This window comes from Lipotes vexillifer, unplaced genomic scaffold (genome assembly GCF_000442215.2).
Source record: "Lipotes vexillifer unplaced genomic scaffold, Lipotes_vexillifer_v1.1 scaffold189, whole genome shotgun sequence".
Lineage (NCBI taxonomy): Eukaryota > Metazoa > Chordata > Mammalia > Artiodactyla > Lipotidae > Lipotes > Lipotes vexillifer.
In genome coordinates this window covers 1,587,568-1,613,270 of record NW_006785816.1, presented here as the reverse complement: position 1 = coordinate 1,613,270, position 25,703 = coordinate 1,587,568, and the positions used below count along the sequence as shown (strand labels likewise).

General features: G+C 42.9%; 1 protein-coding gene across 2 annotated transcripts in view; it reads right to left on the bottom strand.

The window, feature by feature from the left end:
- Window positions 1–25,703, bottom strand: part of MPZL1 (myelin protein zero like 1) — a 60,069-nt gene that overhangs the window by 1,274 nt on the left and 33,092 nt on the right. Inside the window, exons 2-5 of one of the 2 annotated variants that reach the window (XM_007458097.1) lie at window positions 18,252–18,418; window positions 12,741–12,954; window positions 11,866–11,998; window positions 9,277–9,379 (exon numbers count right to left, since the gene is read on the bottom strand). In XM_007458097.1, the coding sequence (XP_007458159.1) occupies window positions 9,277–9,379; window positions 11,866–11,998; window positions 12,741–12,954; window positions 18,252–18,418 (617 nt within the window). The remainder of the gene's footprint in view (window positions 1–9,276; window positions 9,380–11,865; window positions 11,999–12,740; window positions 12,955–18,251; window positions 18,419–25,703) is intronic. The other variant, XM_007458098.1, reaches the window with a different exon arrangement.

The window sequence follows — 25,703 nt, the reverse complement described above, 5'->3', positions numbered from 1 at the left end:
AGGCAAAGTTGCCTGGGGCAGAGCGAGTCCTCTGACTCTTGGGGAAGGAGGGAAGGCCGAAGGTTCAAATATCAGACAGGTGGCTGTGCTTCACAACCCTTAAAGTCCCTTCCAACCCAGAGATTCTAAAATTGTAAATAGCAACAACAAAATAGGCCTGTATTACGGGTAAAGAAAAGTTAATATAACCTAAAGTCGACTTCTCTCCCAATCCAGGGACTCTCTCTTTGAATAGTCTGCTACTGTGCTTAAGCTTTCAACTTTGAAATCATAAACTCAGTAGCCGAAGTATGTGGTTTAAAATAAACATCCTTGAAACTGTTCTGTATGAATCTGTAATGGTGGATACATGACATACGCATTTGGTGAAACCCACAGAAATGTACAACACAGAGTGAACCTTAACATAAACCACGGACTTTAGTTAATAATAATGTTCTCTATATTAATTCATCAACTGTTAACAAATTACCAAAACAATGCAAGTTGTTAATAATCAGGGAAACTTTGGAGAGGAAGGAGTACATAGGACCTCTCTTTACTTTCTGTTAGATTTTTCTATAAACCTAACACTGCTCTAAGAAATAAAGTCTACTAATAAAAAGAAGAAAAAAATGGAAAAAAATAAACATCCTCACTCCCATCTAGGAGTCCCACAACCTGCATTCTTTAGTGTGTAACGTGGGATCCTGTGGAGTTCAGGCCCCCCAACTTCTACAGAAGGCATATTTTAAAACCCCCAAGCATTAGTTTATCTCTAAAATGGCACTAACAATAGTATTATACGTCTTAAGATGGTTGTGAGAATTAGATGATATCTACAAATAACTTAAGCAGCGTCTGGCAGCACTCAGTACATATTAATCATCATTCTCATGAATATATTGTTATACAAATATACTTGAAAATATACCGAGGTTACCAGTCAAGTAAATCAAGCAGTCAAAGTCAGTGTGTTTGTCTTTAGTCAGTGTGTGATACTCTCATGCCTGTCATGGGTAACACAACAGATCACGCTGTTAATACTGAATCAAACTGAAACCCTCTATATTCATCTCAAAAAGCTGCAAGTTAAATGTGATTCTACAAAATAAAAAGTTAAAGTTAACTATTTTAACTATTTTCTACTTCCAGGAAAACAGTGAAAAAAGTGTTTTCTAGTAAGTTAATGGATCCTTGGTAACAGCCATTTCCAACAGAACAGATCCTGAAATTAAATTATGTAACTTCCTAGACAATAAGACCTCATCCATTAGGAGGCTTAGGGTGTATTCATGGGGGAAGGAGTTTACACCATGTGATAGATGGTTACAAATTCTTTCCCTTGTTGCATCTACACCCTTACAATATAATGCTGCAGCTCCTCCCACCAAGAGTCAGAACCTGCTTCTTTACCCCTTGAATCTGGGCTGGTCTTATCACTTGCTTTGAGCCACAGAATGTGGCAGAGGTAACGTGTAAGTTCCATACCTAGACCTCAACAGGCCTTGCAGCTTCCACTGTCTCCTTGATCTTGGAACCCACAGAGCCACCACCACCATGTGAAGAAGCCCAAGCTACTGCTGGCTGATGGGAGACACACAGCCCAGTTGTCCTGTGTCTCTCCGGCCCGCCAACCGCCTGCCAGTTGTCAGCCTATGAGTGAGACCCCTGCCGGCTGTCCAGCCAACTGCAGATGCACGAGCGAGCCAGCAGAGGTCAGCTGAACTGCCCTAGACCAGAAGACCTGCCCAACCAACCCACAGAAGTGGAAGCCAAATAACTGGTGGTGGTTCTAAGCCACTATCTTTTAAGGTGGTTTGTTACATAGCAATAGATAACTGATAAACTGTGCGAGTGGAAGAGAAAGAGCGCAGAGAAAGCAACAAAGAAAAATAAGAGAATAATCTCTGAATTGGTCAGTAAATGTTAAAACACCAGTAAGGTCTTTCATGTGAGACGGTATTGTCCTTCATGGCAAGAGAACGCAACAATTTGCTGGGAAAGTCACTGGGAAAACACTGAGGGATAAAAGGAACTCCTTCCTACTGATGGATTTAGTTCCTTCAAATTGCTTCCCACTATCTAATGTCCTCACTCCCTTTCCCCCTTAGAATGTAATAAGGCCCTCAGGTCAGGGGCTTTGTTAAATGCCTAGAACAGTCTTTGGCAGACTGTAGGTGTTGGATGAAGGGGTGGATGAAAGAATGGATCTAAAGGAATTCTCACCAGAACTGGAGCTCAGGAATCTGCTGATGAATCTAGCTCAATCTCACACAGCTCTCTGAAGTTGGGTTCCAAGGTTGACTTGGCAGCTGTAGGTACCCTGGGTCTCTGTGGGACATGCCTCAGGACTTTGACACTTTGAGGGCCAAGAAGACCACTGAGGACTTCAGGAGGGGTCCGTGAACCAAGATCGACTTGGAAATATTCCTGCCATTGCTAAGAGATTCACTTTGGGGTGTTCGAGAATTAAAACAATATCAACGGTAACACCTACATTAACCGAGCTGGGTTTTTTTTTTTTTTGTCTGCGTTGAGCCTGTTGCTGTGCGCAGGCTTTCTCTAGTTGCGGCGAGCGGGGGTTACTCTTCATTGCGGTGCGTGGGCTTCTCGTTGCTGTGGCTTCCCTTGTTGCTGAGCACGGGCTCTAGGTGCATGGGCTTCAGTAGTTGTGGCGCACGGGCTTAGTTGCTCCACGGAATGTGGGATCTTCCCAGACCAGGGCTTGAACCTGTGTCCCCAGCATTGGCAAGCGGATTCTTAACCACTGCGCCACCAGGGAAGTCCCTTAACGGAGCAGTTTTTACTGTACATCTTGACACTCACCGTTCCCTCATCCTCCATTTTTTTTTTTTTTTTTGCATTGCCACAAAGAATTGCCATAACCAAGTGAAAAATTGCTCTGTACATATATATTTTCCCCAACTACTTATTATACAAATAGTCTTTACTATTGAAAATGTTTCAAGAGACTAATTGCTTGACCTAGGTCTATTCTTTTAGTTTCAGTTAGAGATGAAATTACCCCTGAACTCTACTTGCATGAAATTTATTCCAATATAAAAACATACTGGTGAAGGTGTGGGAAGAGGGTCCAGGAAAAGAGGGTTATGGAAGAGCAGGGAGACCTATCTCTGAACAGATATTAATTTCTCGGAAGCTATTATGTCCTGAAGTACACTTTCCATGGTCTCTGTAGCCCTTTAGAATCTGAATCTGGTCCTTCAGGCATTAGGGGGCTCACACCTGACAAGCTAGCACAAGTATCACTAAGAGAGAACATCTGTTTTTACCACATGCTCATTGACTGTTCACAAAACACATTTTCAGTATTTATTTCACATCACCAAATACAGATGTGAAACAGATGTGTCTTGTGACATTCTTTGAGATAAATGAAACTGATTATCAAAAGGAAGTTGAAAAGAACTGGACAGGAGGGGTAGAACAAATACATGCCTTAGAGCCACACACAGATCAGGGTCTAATACCAGCTCTGCCACTAACTACTGACCTCGAGCAAGTGACTCAACCTAAGCCTCAGTTTCTTCACAGGTAAAATAGGGACAGTAAAAGAACCTACCTCGTAGGGCTGTTGTGAGGACTAAATGAACTAATGAACATGTTGTACTTCTGGAGACATCACATATCTATAGACTATAGTTGACAAATGCACAACTGTTCCCTCACTGTCCTCCATAAATACTTGCCCGCCCCTTTTTTCTGACTGTACCACACGGCATGCGAGATCTTAGTTCCCCAACCAGGGATCAAACCCATACCCCCTGCACTGGAGGCATGGCATCCTAACCACTGGACCGCCAGGGAATTCCCGCTTGCCTTTTGTATACAAAGCATTAACCATTTCCAGAAAAGGATCTAGAAAACCAACTGTTCGTAAGATATATTCACAAAAATTATTTGAAACCAATGTCATTCAAAGCTAAGCATTACAAAGAAAGATTTGTACTTATCTTTTCCCTAATGTCAGAATACTCCAGACTCTAGGTAGCGCCTGCCTAACACCCTTCCCAACTCAACTTCCCTGTTTGCGGGAAGAGCCCTAATTTGGTTCTGGTGTGCACCTTTCCTCCGCTCAGGTAAACGACCCCACTCTCCCCTGCCCCCAGGGGGTGAAGCCGATCTGTCCCCCTGCAGATGACTGGAAGAGGCATCAGCATGTGACCCAGTCTGCCAAGGGGACTAGGAAAAGTTTGCTGGGGAGCTCCAGGTAAAGCTTTTCCTCCATAATAAAAACCACCTGGGAGGAGATTCAGCTCTAGGAATTCAGCTCAGGTGCCTTTTTTCATGAGCTGCCTGAAACCATGGCAGCCATCCTGAGGCTGAGGGAAGGAGCCTGAGAACAAAGACAATATGCAGAGGAGGAAGGAATAAAATGGAAAGAACCTGAGTCTTAATGACATTGCTGGGCCTCTTGTGAGTTAATAAACTTCTTACTGTTAAAGGTACTTTTAGTCAAGTCTTCCGTTACCAGTCTTCCAATTATAACAAAAATAGTGGCCAAAGACAGATGAGTAATATAGTGCACTTAATGCCCTGCCTGGCTATTATGTTTCATCTTTTGTAAATTTCCTTCCTGGAGCACTAGTATTCTTTCTCTTCTGATGAAATAACTTTGAGTTATTGATTCATCCAAATAGTAATGACTAATGCTATTAGACTCTCAGATGATGCCTGCAGGTAGAAAATGGAAGGTTCTGATGATCAGGGGGCATGTTATGATAGAACCCTTGGAAGAAAGTCCCAAGGGGTAGTTTGCATCCCTACCATGCACCCATTTCACAGATCTGATTGCAATATGTGGGCAGCAACTGCCTAAACCTCTCTTTATAAGGCACAGTGTACCATGGACTCTTAGAATTAGCAATGGAAAGATGAGAAGGGGCTTAAAGATCAATTTGCCCCAACCCATCACTTCAAAGATAAGGGAACAGATGTTGAAGTTAAATAATAATGCCCCACAAGTTAACACCATGAGCTGGACCCCAGCGTCAATACTAGTTTGTAACACATCACTAACCCTTAAAACACTATGATGTCTATCTAAATATGAAGGTTTCCTCAAGGCTGTTTTGTCAGGATATATACATAAAAAAATTCTCCATATCATAGAAAAGTCTGAAAATGACCTGAACAACCCAGGAGACTGAGGTTCTGGAGGGCAGGGAATGGGTGATACTCAGGCCTGCATTTCCCACGTCCAGTTTACACTGTAAGTATGCTGAGCACTCAAATGTGTGTGGAAGTGATCAAAGAGAACATGCAATGGAATGACTGAATTTTCAAAACAATTGCTACCTTTGGTTGCGCTCAACGTACAAAAAGTACTTAATCTCATAAATCACCTAATAAGATGAACATATCAGGTCAAGCCAGTTTTTCCTAAACCGTGAATCCTTTTCTGCCTCAGTTTGAACAACTGGAAATAGAGTATATCAAAAGGATCCTGGTAAGAACAACTTCCATAAAAACCTCCGGTGCTCTGACACAGAGGTGTTTCTGATACACATACTGAAGACGGCGTGTGATGGCAAGTAAGGGCACACACCAGCATCACCTAAGGCCCTTAGGAATTTTGGAGTATCTGAAGCAAATGTTTTAACCCCAGGATAGCAGCCCCTGTTCCAAGTTGACCATTGAATGTAAACCTAAATAAAACAAAAATTGGAAGATAAGTCTCCAAGGGAATCACACAGTCCACTTCCAAGCCTTGTGTGGACCGACAAAGGCTTTATAAGTTCCAGAAACAGGTAAGGCAGAAAATGTCTTTAACAAGTTGTGTAACTGTAAAATAAAAGGTACAGTATGACTTGATGAAAAATAACCAAGTAAGACAAAGGGTGCTCCAGGTACATGTCACTGAACAGAAACCCTGATTTGCAACATGTTAGAGAAGAGGCCTTCAGGGGCCTGCACTGAGCGCAAAGGAAATAACGTAGGAATCAACCGTGAGGCACGCTGCGGCTTTCCTCTCAAAGCTGACCTGGTGTCATACTGCAAATGCTGAAAACTGATAATATAGATTGACACAGTGCTTGAACTGCTTCTCACTAACCTCCAGAAAATGCCGCAGAGTCAGGCCTGGGCAGGACCCTGGGGGTTTACTCACAGGAGACCTGAGCCCATCTCTGACTCAGGGACAGCAGTCACAGGAGGGTGGGGTCTTGGTGCTGAAAACAGGGCGGGCAAATCCACTTACTGAACAGGGAGCCCTCCTCTCTCCTTCCTCTGCTCCATTCCCAAGCATGGAATCAGAGGATTTTTTTCTGGAGAAATCGACTAACCCAAGAGAAAAGACCTTAGCAACTGATACTTAGGGGTCCCCCAGTGAAAGCCAGCCAGCACTTTATACAAACAGTGAGGCCTACTACCCAGTAAGCTCTGTCTCTGCACATCGTGATCAGATCTGAGTGCCTTCAATACAAACAGATAACCAAGGATCGTTGGGCATTTGAGGATAGCTTTTAACGTGAAAGACAAAAATTATAAAAGAAAAAAGGGAATTTAAAAGAAACAGCAAAATCCAGTAACAGAAGGAAACATTTTTTAAAAATCATGAAACAGAAGAAAAAATGATATGCTCAGAGAGATAAGACAATGCATCCATGAAAAGTACGGGTTATCAGAACCAGAGAATAAGCAATGGCTCTTGAAAATTAATAAAAAGATAGCAGAAATTAAATATTTAATAAAAGTTGGAAGATAAAGTTACAGAAATTTTCTAGAAGAAACTGCAAAACAGAAAAAATTAAGAAAACAAAAGGACTGCTCTAGATGATCTAATTGCTAACAGGAATTTCCAAAGGGGAGGATAGAAAATGGAAGGAAATTTTCCAAAGAATAATGGAAGACAATACCCTAAAACTGAAGGGCAGAGTTTTCAGACTGAAAAGAGCCCACTGAGTAGCCAGTACAATGAACAAAAAAGGCCCACAATTTTATAAAATTTCAGAGCATGAGGGATAAAGAAGATTCTAAGAGAAGGGGAATAAAACTGGTCCCACCCGAAGGAGGAGGAATCAGAACTGTATCGACTTCTTAGCATTGGAAGCTACAAAGATCAGCAATGCCTCAATATGCTGTAGGAAAATGATTTCCAACCTGGAATCCTACCCAACCAGATGATCAGTCAAGCTTGAGGGTGGAGAATAAAAACAATTGTAGACCTGCTAAAAACAAATGTATTATCTTACAGTTTTGGAGGTCAAAAGTCTGAAATGTGATTCCCTGGGCTAAATCAAGGTGTCAGCAGGGCTGCATTACTTCTAGGGGCTCTAGGGAGAATCTGCTTCCTTGCTTTTTCCAGCTTATGGAAGCTGCCTGCATTCCATGGCTTGTGACCCCTTCCTTCATCTTCAAAGCCAGTAGAATAGCATCTTCAAATCTCTGGCTCTCACCCTCCTGCCTTCCTCTTATACGAACCTTTATGGGGCTTCCCTGGTGGCGCAGTGGTTGAGAGTCCACCTGCCGATGCAGGGGACGCGGGTTCGTGTGCCCCGGTCTGGGAAGACCCCACATGCCGCGGAGCGGCTGGGGCCGTGAGCCATGGCCACTGAGCCTGCGCGTCCGGAGCCTGTGCTCCGCAACGGGAGAGGCCACAGCAGTGAGAGGCCCGCGTACCGCAAAACAAAAACAAAAACAAAAACAAAAAAACCCTTATGATTACATTCGGCCCACATGGATAATCCAGTAACATCTCCCCATCTCAAGATCTGTAATCACAGCTGCAAAGTCCCTTTTGACAGGTAAGGTAACATATCCCATAGGTTCCAGGGATTAGGATATGGGCATCTTTTGGAGGTCATTATTCTGCCTACCATACGAAGCCTCAAAATTTTGTATCTGCTGTGCATCCTTTCTCAAGAAGATTAAGGAGGCCTCCCCAAACTCTGATGTCTGCCTCCTCAATTCAGTGAGACAGGTGAGCTGTTTCTGTTTTCCCCTCAGCACTGCAGCCTGGAAAATGCCTTGAAGAGTAAGCTGGGACGATCACAGGGCTCTCCTTATTTGTTTCCCTTCTCTTAGGAATCATGGTGCTGCACAACCTGTTTTCCAATGTCCAAAGTCCATTGTTTCTTTTTTTTTCCCTCCCAGTTTGTTTTCAACAGGAGAACAACGCCCATGGCACTTCAAGGACAGAAGAAAAAGTTTCCAAGGCTTCTTTAGGTATCATGCCTACCTGTAACTCTAACGCCTTTATTCACAACCCTATTCCCATTCACAATCCAAATTAGTGAACTGAGGTATACTACATAACCCGAGTGAGAGACGGTCGGAGAGACAAACAGAATGAGAGAGACGGACAGACAGATTAGGAACAAGTAAGGAGCCTGATGTTGTGAAAGACAATGCCTAGAAATCTAGGTTCTCGCCCCAATTCTGTTGCTAACTGGGTCTGTGCTTTTAGTAATTTAACATCGCAATGCCTCAGTTTCCTCACCACGTAGGACAACTGTGAACTAAGACTGTGGAATACTTCCACAAAACACTGTTAATCCTTTACTTCCTCTTAAATCCACCCGCCCCACTACACCCTCAATCCCGCCTCCTCAGGGCAAAGTTATAACTGGCCACATTCCTTCTAATGCTTTCTACCCCAGAAGACCAGAATTGGTACTAAGCTCTGGAATTTCTGCCATTTATAGTTACACCAGCATGGCCAAAACACAATATTAACCTCAATGCAAGATTCCATGCTAAATTCCAAATGAAAGTTATTTCTTCTCTGTACTTTCTACAAGAAGTAGAAACTAAAGCCTTTCCTTGTTCATCGAGCCTACTAATTATTCAGATAAGTGTTTACTTTCAATTTCTCCTAAAATTGAATTTTTTCAATTGAGAAATTGAGAAATCAATTTCTCCTAAAGAATTCATACAAAATAACTTTTCTGTTTTATGACCAACACCAAAATCAACGTTTTCCTGTGAATTCCATGGCTTATAGAACACCTCAGTATAGAATCTAGTTCACTAGCTTTATTTCTTTGAGCAACGAAGGAAGAAGTATTTACAGCTGACAAAGTACTTTCCTAATTTTGCTTGGGCCAATCTGTGAGTGGTGGTTTGGTGGAAACCTTTACTCAAGTCAGATTCTTCTCTACATACCTTCTTGTGGTCCTCCGAAACCAGCCCTTACGTTCCCCTCTGTTTCTCTTGCTCTCTCTCTTTCTGTCCGTTTCTCAGAGCTCAGTATTCTTTCCCGCACCCCACAATGTGACAGAGCACCAAACTGCAGAGCGTGGCATGGTGGGCAGAACTTCAATCAGCCATTACCTGGTGAGATCCAGAAGGTAGGCTCTTTACTAGACCCTCTGTGTCGGAGGGGGACTTCCGTGGAGCCTGCTTAACCGGTGACACATTCTCTGATGTATTGCAGCTGATGAGTTGGCAATTTGGAGAATGTAAAAAAAAAAAAAAAAAAATTAAAATAAATGGAAACAAAAAATATAGAAATGCAAGTGATGACAAAATGAAGTAGAAGATGTGTAAAAACAAAACTCAACAAAACAATGAGTATCAGAACAATCACTTATCTCGAAACTATTTTTTATCCCTGACACTAATTCTTCCAAGTCAGTGAAGCTACTCCAGGGGAGGTACAGAATCCAATGTGGTGCAATCTCTTTGCCCCAGTTTACAACAATGATATCTGCTGGATGGGATTCTGGCTACAATGTCCATTTATCCTTTTGCTTCTTTGGCTTTTTCCCCTACCATAAATCCTCCTTTGGGATACAGGTTTAAAGGAGCAAGCTATACCTTCTTGATAGCAATTCGCTTTTGTGATCATCAAAGGCAAACCTCTTCTGAATGTGCTTCCAAAATGACAGATACTGATCCAGGCTCATAGTCTTGGCTTATCTCCTTCCTTCCATTCCCTAGGTCCCCATAGTTTGTTTCCCCACCAATTCCGCAACCAAACCAAAGAAAATCCAGGAAGTCATGGATGATAAGAAACTGTGGAATGCCACATCACACGGCCTGAACTTTTTCAGGGGCGTCGGGGTCTTCAACAGCAAGCCCTATCTCATAAATAAACCAGGGAAAGTGAATGCCAGGAGGTAACTCCTTAGGGATTCCCTAATGGGATGTGTCTTCAGCAGAGCTTCAATCCCTTATGATGTACTTTTAAAAAATCTTAGGAGTGTGGAGAGAATCACATGTAAAGTGTCGTTACTAAGACCAAAGCATACAAAGCATTCTGCAAACTGTGCCTTCTCTGAACCGGGAGGCTATATGCCACAAACCAAAATGGTTTGAGTATTGTAAAACAAAGAGTCTAACTCAGTAATAATACAATTCAAGTATTAAAAAACTAAAACACACACACACACACACACACACACACAAAGGCATTTTACATGAAGAACATATATGTTCAGATGACCATAAAACCTGACAACCCAATTTCATTGGGATGGTACACTCAACATGTTTCTAACACAGACACATGACATATTTGTGGACAAACCATGATAGCTGTTGGGTTAGCTCAGAGCTGGCTAGTTAGTTGTCAACAAGGAAGATGGGCTGAATACATACACATGAATATTAACAGCAACGGCCAATGTGATTAGTTACCATGTGTCTAGTGGGAGTGGAAGAGGAGACCCAGCCCTGTTATAGTCCCAATGTGTCGTCTATGTCAGCTTTTCTTAAGTGGAAGATAGGCAGGATCTGATCCCGGCACACCAAGGTAGAAAAGGCAGGGGAGGGGGGAAAAAAAAACCAAAGTAAGAAGAATAGCAGCATTCACGATGCCATGCAGAATTCTAAGGCACACTTTTCTGTGCCTTTATTAACCCCAAAAGCGTGAACTACAGAGACTGGTGTGTCACCACCCTGGATTAGTTTCATGTCGAAAACCAATGCTTCGGTTACATTTCATCATAAACCACTCACCATGCAAGGGGGCAGGTACAGTCAGCAGAATAGAAACATTCCAAGCAAATGATATCTGAATTTGAACACTTAAACTCCTTAAAACACAGCACTCCTAAAAAGTAGAGCGGCAGAGCCCAAAGCGAGAGGTCCCCACCATCCACCAGCCAGGGAATCCAGGGCATGCAACCCTCAACCACAGTCCCTTCCGTGCACCGGGGACGCAGCTCGTGCTACACCAACTGAAACCCAGCCTCACTCTCAGTCTTACCACACGAGTTCTACCAAGCTTATACAGGCTAGCTTTCCAGCTGGAGTGGCAAAAAAGAGAGGGTCCTTCAATTAGACACACACCCTATGCTCAAACGTGTTCTCTTTGAGAAGCCGCAAGCAAAACGAAAGTCTACTTTTCTTTATTGCTGGTATATTTTGCTGTTCAACTCTTATTAACTCAGCTTGGATGAGTCCAGCCATGCATTCGAGAATGGTCAAAGCAATAAACCTCCTTACCAAACTACAAACAGGAAAAGCCCTGCATCATCACGTCAGGTGGGGGTCATTTATCAGCATACTCCTCTTATTATTATTATTATATTTACCTAACTGAAAAGAAGAACCTTATGAGATTATTACCTAGAGATCAAATTAAACTCATATTAGGTAAGTGATATCTGTGGCTTAATAATGCTAATTGCAGAGTGGATGATATTGAAACACAGAGCACAGACTACTGAGCGGTCCATTTCACCAAACCTAAGAAAGAAACTGAAACAGGGATTAGTGTCATAGTCTACGTTTAACAGCAGGCCACTGACTTCTGCTTGTCCGTGTCAGAACACCTTCCAAGAAGATGGCTCGACTCCGACAGGAAAGCTAACAGTAGCTAATTCTTCACAATTCTTTTCCCATAAAACATACAGAAGTGTTCATACACTCTGATTCCTTCCCTCCACCCTTCCCCCCAAAAGCAGAGCTTCTTACCCGGTGTAATCCCGTTTAGAGTTTTTCCTTCTATAGAGGACAGCCAGAATCATGGTGATGAGCAGAGTGAGACCTAGGACCACAGCAGTAACTATACCCACCACCACCCAAACTGGAAACGTGGGCAAAATCTCTAGAGAGAAAGAACAAAATAGGTTTAAGGTACATTGCGACAGAGAGAAGAAATGGAATTGTATTAAGTTAATAGACAAGTGTCTTCCTTTAGCAATTACCATACCCTATTTTATTATTCCAAATTATGAGATCCTAGTACCTAATTGATGACATAGGAACATTAGCTGATAAAGAATGAGCTTTAGAACTAAAAACATTTCTAGATACATAATCCCTCTCAATGCTCTAAAATCAAAGAAAAGCTGGGGATGTGAATTTACCTCAATCTATTCTCCAACAAAGCAAACTTTGTCTCGAAATCAGAGAGCAGAACCTGCATTTCCTGCTTATACTCCAAAAAAGGTAAAGAAATAGCTATACCGTTTCTGCCAATGTTAAAGCTTTTCTCCTGGAGAATACTGAAACAATATTAATCTCCTTCTTTCCCAATACTCACCCCATCCAACTACAGTGAATCTGGTCTTACTTCTAATTAACAGTGAAAAATTCATACTCCTTTAATCTGATCAATATGCTCCAGACAGCAGGTTTATAAATGGAGAAATCAGCCACTCCGGTTGGAATGAGTTCCCTGACCCCCAGGCATGTTCGGTAGAGCCACAGGTCGATGGAAACAGGGAGCATAACTGTATGGCAGAAATACCCCTTTCAAACACACCCTGAAATGTAACTCTTGTTCTCTAACTAAGCATGAGATAAAGGGGACTGCATTATTACTGCAAAAAGACTCAAGGAAGTACCTTTCTCTACAACATAAAGCCTAATGTGTCCTGGCTGGACAACAATGTCAGGTGGATTTTTGACATCACAGATGTAGGTGCCATTGTGTATAAACTGCATATTTTCTATGTTGATTGATGCATCTTTCTTGTCGAGGTCTCCAGCCCAGCTGATTCTGTCCTTAAATGGTGGATAATTCCCGGCATACACTTGCCCTTGGGAGTAGTGGAAAAACTGCAATTAGAAAAAAAGAACACATGAGCTATTCTCAAAGGCAGAAGTTCTAAACTCTGTTATAGGCATATATGCTGTGAAGGGATTTTTTAAAAAAAGACTTCATCCGAGGAGCTCCAATCAAGATGGCGGAGTAGAAGGATGTGAAAAAAAGACTTCATCCAGAAAGAAATGCCACATCATATTACAAATCTCAAGCTATAGAACCTAAGCCAGACAGGGATTTAGAAATCATGGAGTTCAACCCTGTTTCAGTTGGAGAAATAAATGTGTACATTCTCTCTAAACCTCTCAATAGCCCAGTGGTGTAGCAATTACCACCCATATTTTTATAATAAGGAAATGGAGACTCAAAGAAACCATCTGCCCAATGTCACAATGACAATAGGTGGTGGATCCAGAGTTAAAGTCAGGACCACCTGACTCTTCAAAGCCAATGCTCTGATGGACACCACAGTTGAGCCCAGTGAATCCAAAGGTTTCAGCCTTAACTCACAGAGCTTACCATTAAGATACGCAAAGTCATGAAGAAAAAGAAGCCTAAATATCACAGATCAGTTAATCTGATGGGTTACCCAGTCTTACTTATTGGTTTCCTACAGAAAAGTCATGGACACGTGAAAGGAACACAGCCCAGACAACCCAAAATGTTCTCGTCCGCCTTTGCAGGTTCAGCCTTTAGCCCCTTTCTCTTTCCACTCTCACTCTCTCCTCAGACCTGCTTTCAGCAAAGGAAACTCATTTCTCAAAGTAACTTTGTCAAACCCAGCCCCCTGGAAGTAAGGTCAGGCCTGGTGGGTGGGGATCTATCCTGATATGCGGCTTCAATCCAAGCACCTCTGCTAGAGGCTGGATGTCTGTTCATATTCACAGATGGGGCGATAGTGGGGTTGGGGAGGGTGGTGGAAATGAGCATTAGTCAACCACTGAGCTGCACTGGCAATCCAAACACAACATTTTCAGAACCTTTTGTGGAAGCTGAAAACCCCTGTGCAATCTCATCCATTCCTATGATTTAGTGGCCATCTATGTTTTGTTAACTCGCAAACCTCTCTCACGCATAGTGCTTCCTGGAGCTCTAGACCCCTAATCCAACTGCCTACTCATGCAGCTGCCTCCACCCTCCAAGTCTGCCACCTTCTCCTATCAACTCCATCTTCTACCTGTGCATCTCATCTTGACTGATGGCTACATGCCATAAATTTTGGAGTTATCGTTAATTCCTCTGTCTTCCTTCCCATCCAATTAATTTCCCAATCCTGGGACTTCCCTGGTGGTCCAGTGGTGAAGAATCCACCTTCCAATGCAGGGGATGCGGGTTCGATCCCTGGTCGGGGAACTAGCATCTCGCATGCTGCGGGGCAACTAAGCCCGCGCTCCACAACTACTGAGCTCATGTGCCTCAACTAGAGCCCGCATGCCGCAAACTACAGAGCACACACACCCTGGAGCCTGCACGCCACAACTAGAGAAGAGAAAACCCGCAGGCCACAACTAGAGAGAAGCCCGTGCACCACAACGAAAGATCCTGCATACCTCAGAGAAGATTCTGCATGCCGCAACTAAGACCTGACGCAGCCAAAAATAAATAAATAAATAATAAATCATTAAAGTAAAAGAAATCCCCAATCCTGTCAATTCCATCTCCTAAGTTTCTCTTTTCTGTTTAATTCCCACTGATAATACCTGATTTTCATGTCCTCCTCATCTTGGGCTATGACCTCTTAACTGGTCTCAAGCTCCTCTAATCCATCCTCCACAATGCCTAAATGATTATTGGGGAAAAAAAAATTAAAAACCATTTATCAAATATATACCCTGTGTTTAATATAATTAATGCTCGTTAGGAACTATGAAGGCTCTGAGGTTTTACTCTCCCTGCAAGTCTGCCACAGGTTCACAGATGCTGGCAGAAGACACAAGACTCCTGGGAAGTCTTTGTTCTCACGAAGAAGACTTGGAGACAAAAGACCCTATTGCTTACAAACAGCCAGCAGCATGTTTTTATCTGTGGCCCCTGCCCCTCAAGGCGCCCAGGGACGGTATGCAGGGGCTTGGGTGGATGCTGTGTGTGCAGAGGCTCAGTATCACAGCTGAGGAGCCCCAAGCTTAGGAAACCCAAATCTTTTATAATGGCCCCAAAGGGAGACATATTACTATCTTGGACAGTAAGCAAACCTGTCCTCTGCTCCAGAGGGAGATACCGTCTCTGCCTTCCAAAGCTAGGCACTGAACAAGAAACGTAGCCAGGGCCTCCGCTTGTAAGATGGGCAGAAATGTGAAATACCATGAAAAATAACACTCTGACACTCATAACCACGCTGCAAGGTGAGACTCACCTTGCCAGGTATTTGGCAAGTGAGGAAAGAGGCTCAGAAAACCTTAGTGACTTACTCAAGGTCACAGGTCTCGGAGACAGAATTCAAAGCTTAAACTATTTCCATTATTTAATGCCTCTCATGTCTGATCATATCTCGCCTGCCCCAAACCCTTCACCTCTCTTCTTTACCAGGAAATAAACTGTAAACTCTTAGCTTAGCAAACAAGTCCTTCTGTCATCTGGTCTCTGCTTTCCTTCCTACCTCATCTACAAATATCCTCTGAAGCAGCAACATAGCCCTACACTACCCTCTTTCCCACCTTTGGGTCTCCGCAAACCTCTCCCTCATCAGACTGGGTGCCCTCTGAAGGCAGGGTACAAGCTGTATTTCTCTCTGTGCTCCTCCACACTTAGCACATCACAGGAACTGTATATGTTTGCTGAACCCCACTGATTAATAATGCTTTGGTCAAACCAGTAAGAAAGAGAGAAATGAAACAGTAAAAAAACTCACACAAAAAGGGACTAGATCTCCTTATCAACCAACATTTATTATGTAAAAGCCACAGTGTTAAAACCATGAGGGACACCAAAGGTGTAAGATAGATCTCTACCCTCAAAATGCTTACATTCAAGATAAAGAAGAGAAAAACTGTCACAGCAAGGGACGTTCTCTCACAGGAGTGGCCCAGATAACACGGGCAGGGAGTTTTTAAGAAGAGCTGAAAAGATCAAAAGAGGTCTTATGGGGCTTCCCTGGTTGCGCAGTGGTTGAGAGTCCGCCTGCCGATGCAGGGGACGCGGGTTCGTGCCCCGGTCTGGGGGGATCCTACATGCCGCGGAGCGGCTGGGCCTGTGAGCCATGGCCGCTGAGCCTGCGCGTCCGGAGCCTGTGCTCCGCAATGGGAGAGGCCACAACAGTGAGAGGCCCGCGTACCCCAAAAAAAAAAAAAAAAAAAAAAAAAGAGGTCTTATGGAGGAATCACAATGTGAAGATGGGATACAACTTAAATGGCAAGAGTTCAGAAGTGGAAAAGCAAAGCATAGAGCACTTTTTACTAGACTGAAGGAGGTCACATGAGAGAACAGAAGTGGGGCTAGAACAGACAAGCACTGTTTGCAATGGGAAACTATGAGGATTCTGACTAGGGCAGTGGTGAGGTGAAAGAACTGTTTTAAGACAAGGCACCTGGTAGACCGTAGGACTGGGCTGAAAGATGGATAATTTGAAGTGGGGGAATAACCAAGGGGGTTGCCGCACAAGTCCTGGCACACGGTTTTTATCACTTAATGGAGAGCAGAGAAGCAGGAAGGCTGACAAAAAGCTAGATGCCAGAAACAAAGTAGGAAGAGCCAGCAAACATTCTTATTTCTCAGGGTGGGTGTGAGGAATAGAAGGGAAGAGGTAGTGGATGGGGAAGGAAGGACAAACACCCCCACACACAAAGCTCAAGATTAAAAAAAATAATCAGGTCCCTAGAAGAACATAAATACCCAAAAAGAACTAGCACAGAAGGGAAACAGAGGGGAGAAAAGATGAGCTCTGTTTTAGACATGTGGACCCTAATTCCATGGACCAGAAAACCCATATCTGGTATGTTGGGCTTGATTTTACTTCTGAAAATCTTAACCTCAAAGAGAGCGTCCTGCTCATCTTATTAACTATGCCCTGACATTTGGGAGGTAAAGGATCCTGTATCAGTGACTGAACATTCTGGAATGAACCATAATCAGATTGGTGTGTAAGTATAAATTGATTAGCTAAAAACATTAATCAGAAATACAGCATGTTTGGACTTCCCTGGTGGTGCAGTGGTTGAGAATCTGCCTGCCAGCGCAGGGGACACAGGTTCGAGCCCTGGTCCGGGAAGATCCCACATGCCACGGAGCAACTAAGCCCATGCGCCACAACTACTGGGCCTGCGCCCTAGAGCCCGTGAGCCACAACTACTGAGCCCATGTGCCACAACGACTGAAGCCCACGTGCCTAGAGCCCGTGCTCCACAAGAGAAGCCACCGCAATGAGAAACCCGTGCACCGCAACGAAGAGTAGCCCCCGCTCGCCGCAACTAGAGAAAGCCTGCGCGCAGCAACGAAAACCCCACACAGCCATAACTAACTAAATAAAAAGTGAGTGAGTAAATAAATAAATAAATAAATTTATTAAAAAAAAGAAATACAGCATGCTCTTAATATTAAGGCTTGGGGTATGTAAACCTGCTTTGACCCACTTGACAAGAATGTTTTGAGCATAAGTAAAACTGCTCTTTGAAGGAAAGAGCATCTGGGTGTCTTCCTGATGATGCTTTACTTTCTGTAGATAAAACAATGTCCCTCACTTCTAGTCTGGCGGAAGATGTCAGTGGGAAATCTTCACAAATTTAAATAATTCTTTGGACTCTCCTGGGTAAATCTGTGTGTTTAATTTTGCATCTATAGGATACATGTTCCACGTTGATGCCATATTTATGGGAAGCAAAAGAATGCCTCTGACTCTGCTTCCCCATGACATTTGTACGGGTTCCTGCTCTCACTCACTCTGGGACTGTTTTACCCAGAACCAAACCCAATTGGACCCAGTGAGGAAGTCATATAAATTTGTAATCTCTGACTTTACCTCACCTTTCCTTCCTATTCAGACACAACACCCAAGGGGGCTTCCTTTTTATAAATCCTGAGGGACACAGGTCCACTCAAACATTTGGAAATCAAGCATACATTCCCACCCAGTATACAGATAGATAGATAGGTAGATAGAGATATCAATATCAGTATCAATATAGATAAGAAGCTGCATTTAAGAGATGCTGAACTTATTTTTTTGGAGAGTCTGAAGCAAAAGAAGGGCCTTGAAGTCTCTGATAACAAACTCACTCATCTTGCAAGTGCGCAATCAGAAGGATGGATCGTTAATCACACTAGAGCAGTAAAGAACCCCGTGAGGTATGACCTGCAGAGAGCAGACAAGCATTCGTACCGACACAGTGGTGTCAGTCCCCTCTGGCTGGAAGCTCCAGGAGACTGAGGTCAACGTGCCGGTCGTGTTAGTAGACTTGAACTTGCACGTCAGCTTCCCTTGTGTCCCATTTGCCACGAAGATTTCTTTTGGTGTATACACCTCCAGGGCCGATACACCAGCAGTCACTGGAGAGAAAGGAACAAGGAAAGCTTAAGAGTAGGATTTAGCATGAATACCACTGTGCATATTTATCAGAGGACAAAGAAAAGATACAAGAACGTTACAAGATGTATACAGTAATCCATCACCACTGTGTACTATACATTTCTGGCAGAATATTATATAGCCAGGTACTTCCTACAAACTAAACCACTGAGAGTCTGGGATTTTTGCTTTCTAATAAGAAGACATTTTTACTGGTTCAGTTATACCTAATATTTATGTTTTCTTTTGAATTAATAGACTATTTTTCAGAGCAGTTTGAGGTTTGCAGAAAGTAGTGAGTTCCCACATATTCCCTCTCACTTCCCCCAAGCCCTAGTTTCCCCTATTATTAACATATTGCATTAGTGTAGCACTAACGTTGAGAATATTCTATATTTGGAATCACTCAGTAAATGTAGCCTTTTCAGATTGGCTTCTCTCACTTAGGAATATTAATTTAAGCTTCCTCCATGTCATTTTGTGGCATGAAAGCCCATTTCATTTTATTGCTGAATAATATCCTTTGTACGGATGTACTACAGTTTATCCCTTCATCTACTGAAGGACATCTCATCATGCTTCTCTGATGGTCTGTTTTTAATGATGTGGAGGCCATATTTTTACTTCTTTAAATAGTTCTCATATTCACCTGCTACGTTTCAATTTATATCAAGTTGATCTTGTCTCATCTTCCGTATATAAAACAATTAAAACTGCTTTAGGTAAGATACCACTTTATTTTAAAGCCATGTTTATTATTTAACTAACCCTTTTCCTATAAGGTATTTAAGGCAAAAATAACATATCTTGCTTTCATTAGTGAAATCTTACCTACCTCTGGATTTTAGTGCGCTAGATACATGTGTACTCAAGAAATAACTGACCACACTGGGTCACATATTCATTTACTCACTGAGTTTTTTCAGTTAGCCTAAGCCCAGGAAGCAGTAATTAAAATGTCTATTACTTGGCATATAAAAATAGCTCTTTTTCCGAGATCTATACTCAGAGGCAACTGCAAGAATTATTGAGGATTCCTGCTAAAATAAAATAATCTTCACGCAAAAAGAGACCCTTTCATGGACTAAAGCAGGTTAGAAAGAAACTTATTTGGCCTAAAAGTGGAAACAATTAGAGCTAATATAGAAGAGATTAAAAACACCCATTTTCAAAATAAGGTTTTTTTAAAGAAATAGGAGAGAATCCCTATCTGCAGTGTTCCAATTATTCTTAGAATGTAACAGACAAGCAGAATAAGGAAGGGTATTGTCACCCAGGACTGGCGGTCATATTCAGAATGTTTTCTTCCTGAGGTCTTAACTATGACTCCAGGCTAAGGAGAACAAGAGTACTCCCCCATTCCTCCCAACCATCTTCCAAATGTTTATCCTCACGACACAATGGGCACTTTTGGCCATTCTTCTAAATAAACTGATAGCCACACTGCATCAAGCAGATTTTTTTCTGCTAAAGAGGGTGGATTATTATTATAGGGAACAATGGATTATTCTTCGTGGTCCAAACCTCAAAACAAGCCCTTCTTTTAAACAAGGAGCAAACAAAATACAGTTCCTTGCTATTGTGGGTAGGCAGAAAAGCAGCCCCAGGGCACTTGAGTTCAAAATGAAGGACAAAGCATAAAACTGGACAATTTGACCAGTTTATTCCAGGAAGAAGCACTGGTTTGTAACCCTTATTTACTCTGTGTGATTTTGACTAGCTTTCTCCACTGGGATGAGCACTGCATGGAAAGCCACAGTCTTTAAAGTCAACAAATAAAGTTTCCCAAGGATTTTCTCAAACCAGATCCCTGCCACAAGGCCTGGCTGCAAGAACTGTTACCCTGAGATGTTATTTAATGATGCAACTAGGCCAAGTGCCCAAGTTTACAGTCGTAGAATTTTGACCAAAAAGACCAACCAAATGCCTAAATGGGCTTTTAGACAATCTGTTTAAGACAGACAATTTAATTATGCCAAAGCTGGTTAATAAACAAGTGGCTTTTAAAAACAACAACATACCATCACTCTTTGGCAAATTTGGACATGCAGCTCTTAGAGCCAGGAAAATGAATTCCAACTCCAGCCAATCAGCCAGTTGCAGAAAAATAACTCCATACATAGCTAGTTAACTTCCTCTTATCCCTGGCTCTTTCTCCCACTCCTGTCATAATTCTTGGAGCTTCCATTAGTCATAGGAAGAACCTTCCAAAACCCTGATCTCTTTGTTTATCTTATTGTCTCCAATGATCTTATCCTCAGGCCTATCCCAGCTGCTAATTCCCATAATCATACCCTAGCCCAGGGTTTCTCAACCCTGGCACTACTGACAATCGGGCCAGATTACTCTTTGCTGTGGGGCTTGCCTGTGTGTTACAGGATGTTTAGCAGCACCCCTGACCTCTACTAGGTGTCCGTAGCAGCTTTTCTCATTCCAGCTGTGACAACCAAAAGGGTCCTTAGACAATTGCGAATGTCCCCTCCTCAGGGGCAAACTGCTCCTGGTCAAAAACCGCTGCCTGAGACCCTATCATTAATACCTGTTCCCCCTCCACAATCTTAATTTTCAGGCTCTCTGCCCTCTGATTGACCACTTCTGACTTTCCAGAACATTTCCTCCAATACCCTGATTTTATCAATCCTTCAGCCACATTAGAACCCAGAATCCATCAGTCCTCCAATCCTTTTACTGTCTCATCCCCAGCATGTCTCCACTTGTCCCGCTCGGATTAGATCCACGGTGCAGCACAAGACTCATCCCCTGGCTGCACCGTCAGCTCCCCTGCCTCTCTCTCCCATCAGCGCATTCGCCCGGCCAGACCTCAACTCTGGTTAAGTCCACTTCTCTATCCATTCTGCATCTCTACCAGGGTGGCTGACCATAGCTGGAGAAAAGCACACAACCCCACTGACTGGTTTCACCTTAAATTCATGACCGCTAACTTCAAAGAGGACTCTTAACGGTGTCCAGCAATCCTCCCACATTTCCCTACTCCATCTAGGCTCCACTCTCCTAAATGAATATTTTATACTTTCCTCTCTAACCTCAACTATGGACCTCCCCCTGCTTCTCTCGCTCATATGATGACTGTGCTTCCTGTTTCCCTAAGAAAACAGAAGCAATCACAAGAGAACTTCTCTGTGTCCCCAACCACATCCTACCCTCACCTTCTGCATCTGTGCCCTGTCTTCCTATGTGGGAAATGTCTGCACTACTCTCCACTGTGCACTGGATCTCATCTGCTCTCACGCACCTAGGGACACTGATCCAGCAAGTCTCCCTTTTTCTCCTGAATATTTCATTCTCTACTGAGTTACTGCCATCAGCCATAGAATTATATACATTTATATCCCAACTTTAGGGGGAAAAAATCTTGACCCTGCATTGCCCCACAGCTAAGATCCCTTTGCCCTCCTCTAACTTGTAAATCTTGAAAGAATTGTCTCAACTCACTGTGCAGAGTCTCCCTCCTCCCACTATCTCCTGAAGAAACCCAATTCAGGCTTTCATCCCCAGTACTCCACTAAAACTGTTCTTGTTAAGGAATCCAACGACCTCCATGTGGCTAAACCAACAGTTAATTCTCAAATCTCATCTTACTGATCTGCGTGCATTTGATACAATTGATCACTCCCTCCTTTTTTTCCAGTTTGGCCTCTGAAACATCACCCCCTTTTGATTCTCTCCTCATCTCATTACCTGCTCCTTTTCTAGTCCCCCTGACCTCTACATGCTGGACAGTCCCAGATCATCCCTCTGACCTCTTATCCAGTCATTCTCTTGGTGACCTCATCTATATATCTATTTTGGCTGCACCATGCAGCATGCAGGATCCCAACCAGGGATGGAACCTGCACCCCCTGCAGTGAGAAACCAGAGTCCTAACCACTGGACCGCCAGGGAAGTTGGTAACCTCATCTAGTTTCAGGGCTTTAAATACCTCCTAAATGCCAATGACCCCTGTACACACACACACACACACATACACACACACACGTGTGCATACGTATTCAAACGTTTATCCAGCAATGTCACTTGGATCTATCTTAAATTTAACAATGTCAAGATTGAACCCCTGATTCCCACCTCCAAACCTGCCCTTCCATGGGCTTCTCCATTTCAGTAAAGGACAACTTCAGACTTCCAGTGGCTGAGGTCAGAGCTCTGGACAACTCCCTTTCTCACAACTTACCTCTAAGCCATCACAAAACATGTGTCTCTACAAAAAACACATATAGAAGTTGATCTCTCCATGCTCTTTCAGTGCTACCATCTTGGTTCAGGCCACCATCATCTTTCACTCATGTTATTTCCGTGACTTCCTAAGCTGGTTCTCTCTTCCACCTCATCCACTTAAGTGCAGCCAATCCACAGAGAGGCCAAAGAGATCTTGGTAAAATGCAAGTCAGATCTTATCACTCCTCTGCTCAAAACCCTCCAAGTTCCCCACATCAGCCAGGATCAGGTCTAGGTCCTCACAGTGACCCACAGAGCCTGATGTAAGCTAGCCCCCGGCCACCTCTCAGACTTCATCTCCTACGCTTCCTCCCTAAACATGCTGAGCAGCCACCCTGTCACCTTGTTGCTCCTCTGCCTGTGATGAGAGCCCCCAGGACAGAGAGTGCTCTGAACAAGGAGACAGGAAGTCATGAAGACATGAGAGCTGAGAGAAGGGCATTCAACCAAGAGAACTGCTGGGAGTCAGGTGCTCTGCACAGCTGATCTCAGGGAGTAGTTTCAGCAGAGACCTGTACTTAAAACTGCATGTGGTTACCATGCACATCATAGAAGCCCTAAGTGCTTACAGCAGTTTCTGATCAACTGCGATGAGCATGAACGCCAGCGAAGTTTCTCCTATGTGGGGAAAGAGAAGGAAAGCATAGTTCTCCCCCTCAGACTACATTCCATGCAGCCCAAGCCAGGGATGAATTCACTGGTTTCTTAAACAATTGGGAATGGTTTGCTTTGTCAGCCTTTTCTTTTTTTTTTAAGTGACTAGGGGTATTATGGAAGTACATAGTAAAATTATTGTGAAATTCAGATGGCTTGTCTTCAGAGTCATAAAAGAGAGTTTTAAGGGGCTAGTTAAAATGGCTAAAGAACGAAAATATAAAGAGCACTGAGATGTAGAGAAACTATTGTTCTAATCCATGTCATCCCATGTCACTGTAGACTGGACTCCCAGTCTGAATAAGATATTACATAGGTTTTTTTTTTAAGCCTCAGATTTACAATTATGGTATAGTGGCAAAAATCACTGTGAAAAGTATGAAAACTTTAGTTTAAAAACTCATTGATGGGGCTTCCCTGGTGGCGCAGTGGTTGACAGTCCGCCTGCCGATGCAGGGGACGCGGGTTCGTGTCCCGCTCCGGGAAGATCCCACAGGCCGCGGAGCAGCTGGGCCCGTGAGCCATGGCCGCTGAGCCTGCGCGTCCGGAGCCTGTGCTCCACAACGGGAGAGGCCACAACAGTGAGAGCCCCGCGTACCGCGAAAAAAAAACCCCAAAAACTCATTGATGGGGTGGGGGGAAGCCTCCTGTTGAATCTTGGAAAAACCAATTGCCTCAGGAATAAAAACATAGAAATGAAATGAAATGAAATAAAAAGATTAAATGATATACCCATGTTTTTACCACCGGCCAACTTTGGATTCTGAGTTACATATTAACTTACAGATAAACTTCAGAATGGTAACAGGAGCTGAGCTTACTTTCTTCCTGGAGAAGGAATCTTGCTAAGTTGCACTACAGTTCAAAGGGCAAGAAAACATATAAAGAAAAACAACTCTTCTTCTGATGTGCTCTGGGAAACAAATTTCTAAAAGGCACCACTTTTGTTGCCCAAAAGTATCATTTAGCAGTGGAGTGATAATGACCCTCAAAGTAGGAGATCAATTCAAATGAAAAAGCCTGCAAAATCATTTGACAAGTAATCAAAAAGTTTGTGCAATCAACTCACTAAGGGTCATTTCTACAGTAGTCAAATGTGATACCCCAAACTTGATATTTTTCCATTCTGGATGGAAACCTGAACAGTTTAGGGGAAAAAGGTGGGGTAGGGTGCAAATACAGAATACAAACATCCATCACAAGCACAAAAAAGCAAATTCAAGAATGGTTTGCCCAAAGGGCTATTTCCTGACATGATCTATTTCAATATTTTGAATTACTGAAGTAATTCTCCCATTGTCAATCATGTCTCATGTTAGTACACGTCAGTGAATTCAAACTCTGATACCACAAAATCATTTAAAATGTACTGGAGTGGCATTATTAAGAATGAACAAACACTTTCATGGCCTAGTTTAAAATAACAGTGTTTTCATTGTTATTGTTAAAGCAATTCCTTGCCGTGTTACTTCTGGGTCTATGTGTAATACATCCTGGTTTGTAAAAACCTTACCCTTTTAACAAACCCTGTTAAGGTTTTCCTTGAAATTGAAAGGCTTTTGTTTTGACTTTTTTTTTCTTAAGTACTTTGATGTTACCAATATATTCTCCTCTATAAGAGTACAATCAAGCAATTTATTCAAACAGCTTTCCAGGCTATTTCTTGTTTGCTGTTGGTACACAGTGATAATCTGATATTATAATATCTCCTAGCGCAAGCGTAAATATGACCTTTTAAAACATAGTAAAAGAGAGGGACACAAGAGAACACTGAATACAAAATTCAGACTAGTGGTTCTGATTGGAACAGGGCTTATGAAGCAGGATGTGTGCAGCACACACTATTGGTCGTGTTTAATTTCCTAGGCTAGGTAGTGAGGGCATGGGAGCTTGTTTTTTAATGTGTACCCTGCAAAGTGTATCGACGTGTGTGCGCACACACTCGCCCACTCTCTTTCTTTTGTATATATTTTATTTTTCATAATAAAAACTGATTTTTTTTAAAGAGAGAAAGGAAGACATCAGTAGGTGTTAAGAGATTTACTTCTTTAATTCCCGAATGCTCCAGTGAAAGCATCCAGCACATGATTCCCTCCTGGGAGCAGAGCTGTGACTCCTATAAACAGGCTGAATAAAAGGAAGCCAATGGATGATGCATGTCGGTGGAAAAAATGCTGGTGTCTAGTCAGAGGCCTCACGCCCGCCTCAGCACCAGGCCACTCTGCAGTTGAAGGGGGGCTGCTTTCTGCCATGCATCAGGGCTATTCTGGACCTGCTTCAGTTGGGTGGCACAAAGTAAGGGGAGGCTAAAAAAATATACTCTATTCAACGAGCCATAAATATTAATAAATTAAGCTTTTCATTTGTCAGGGACAC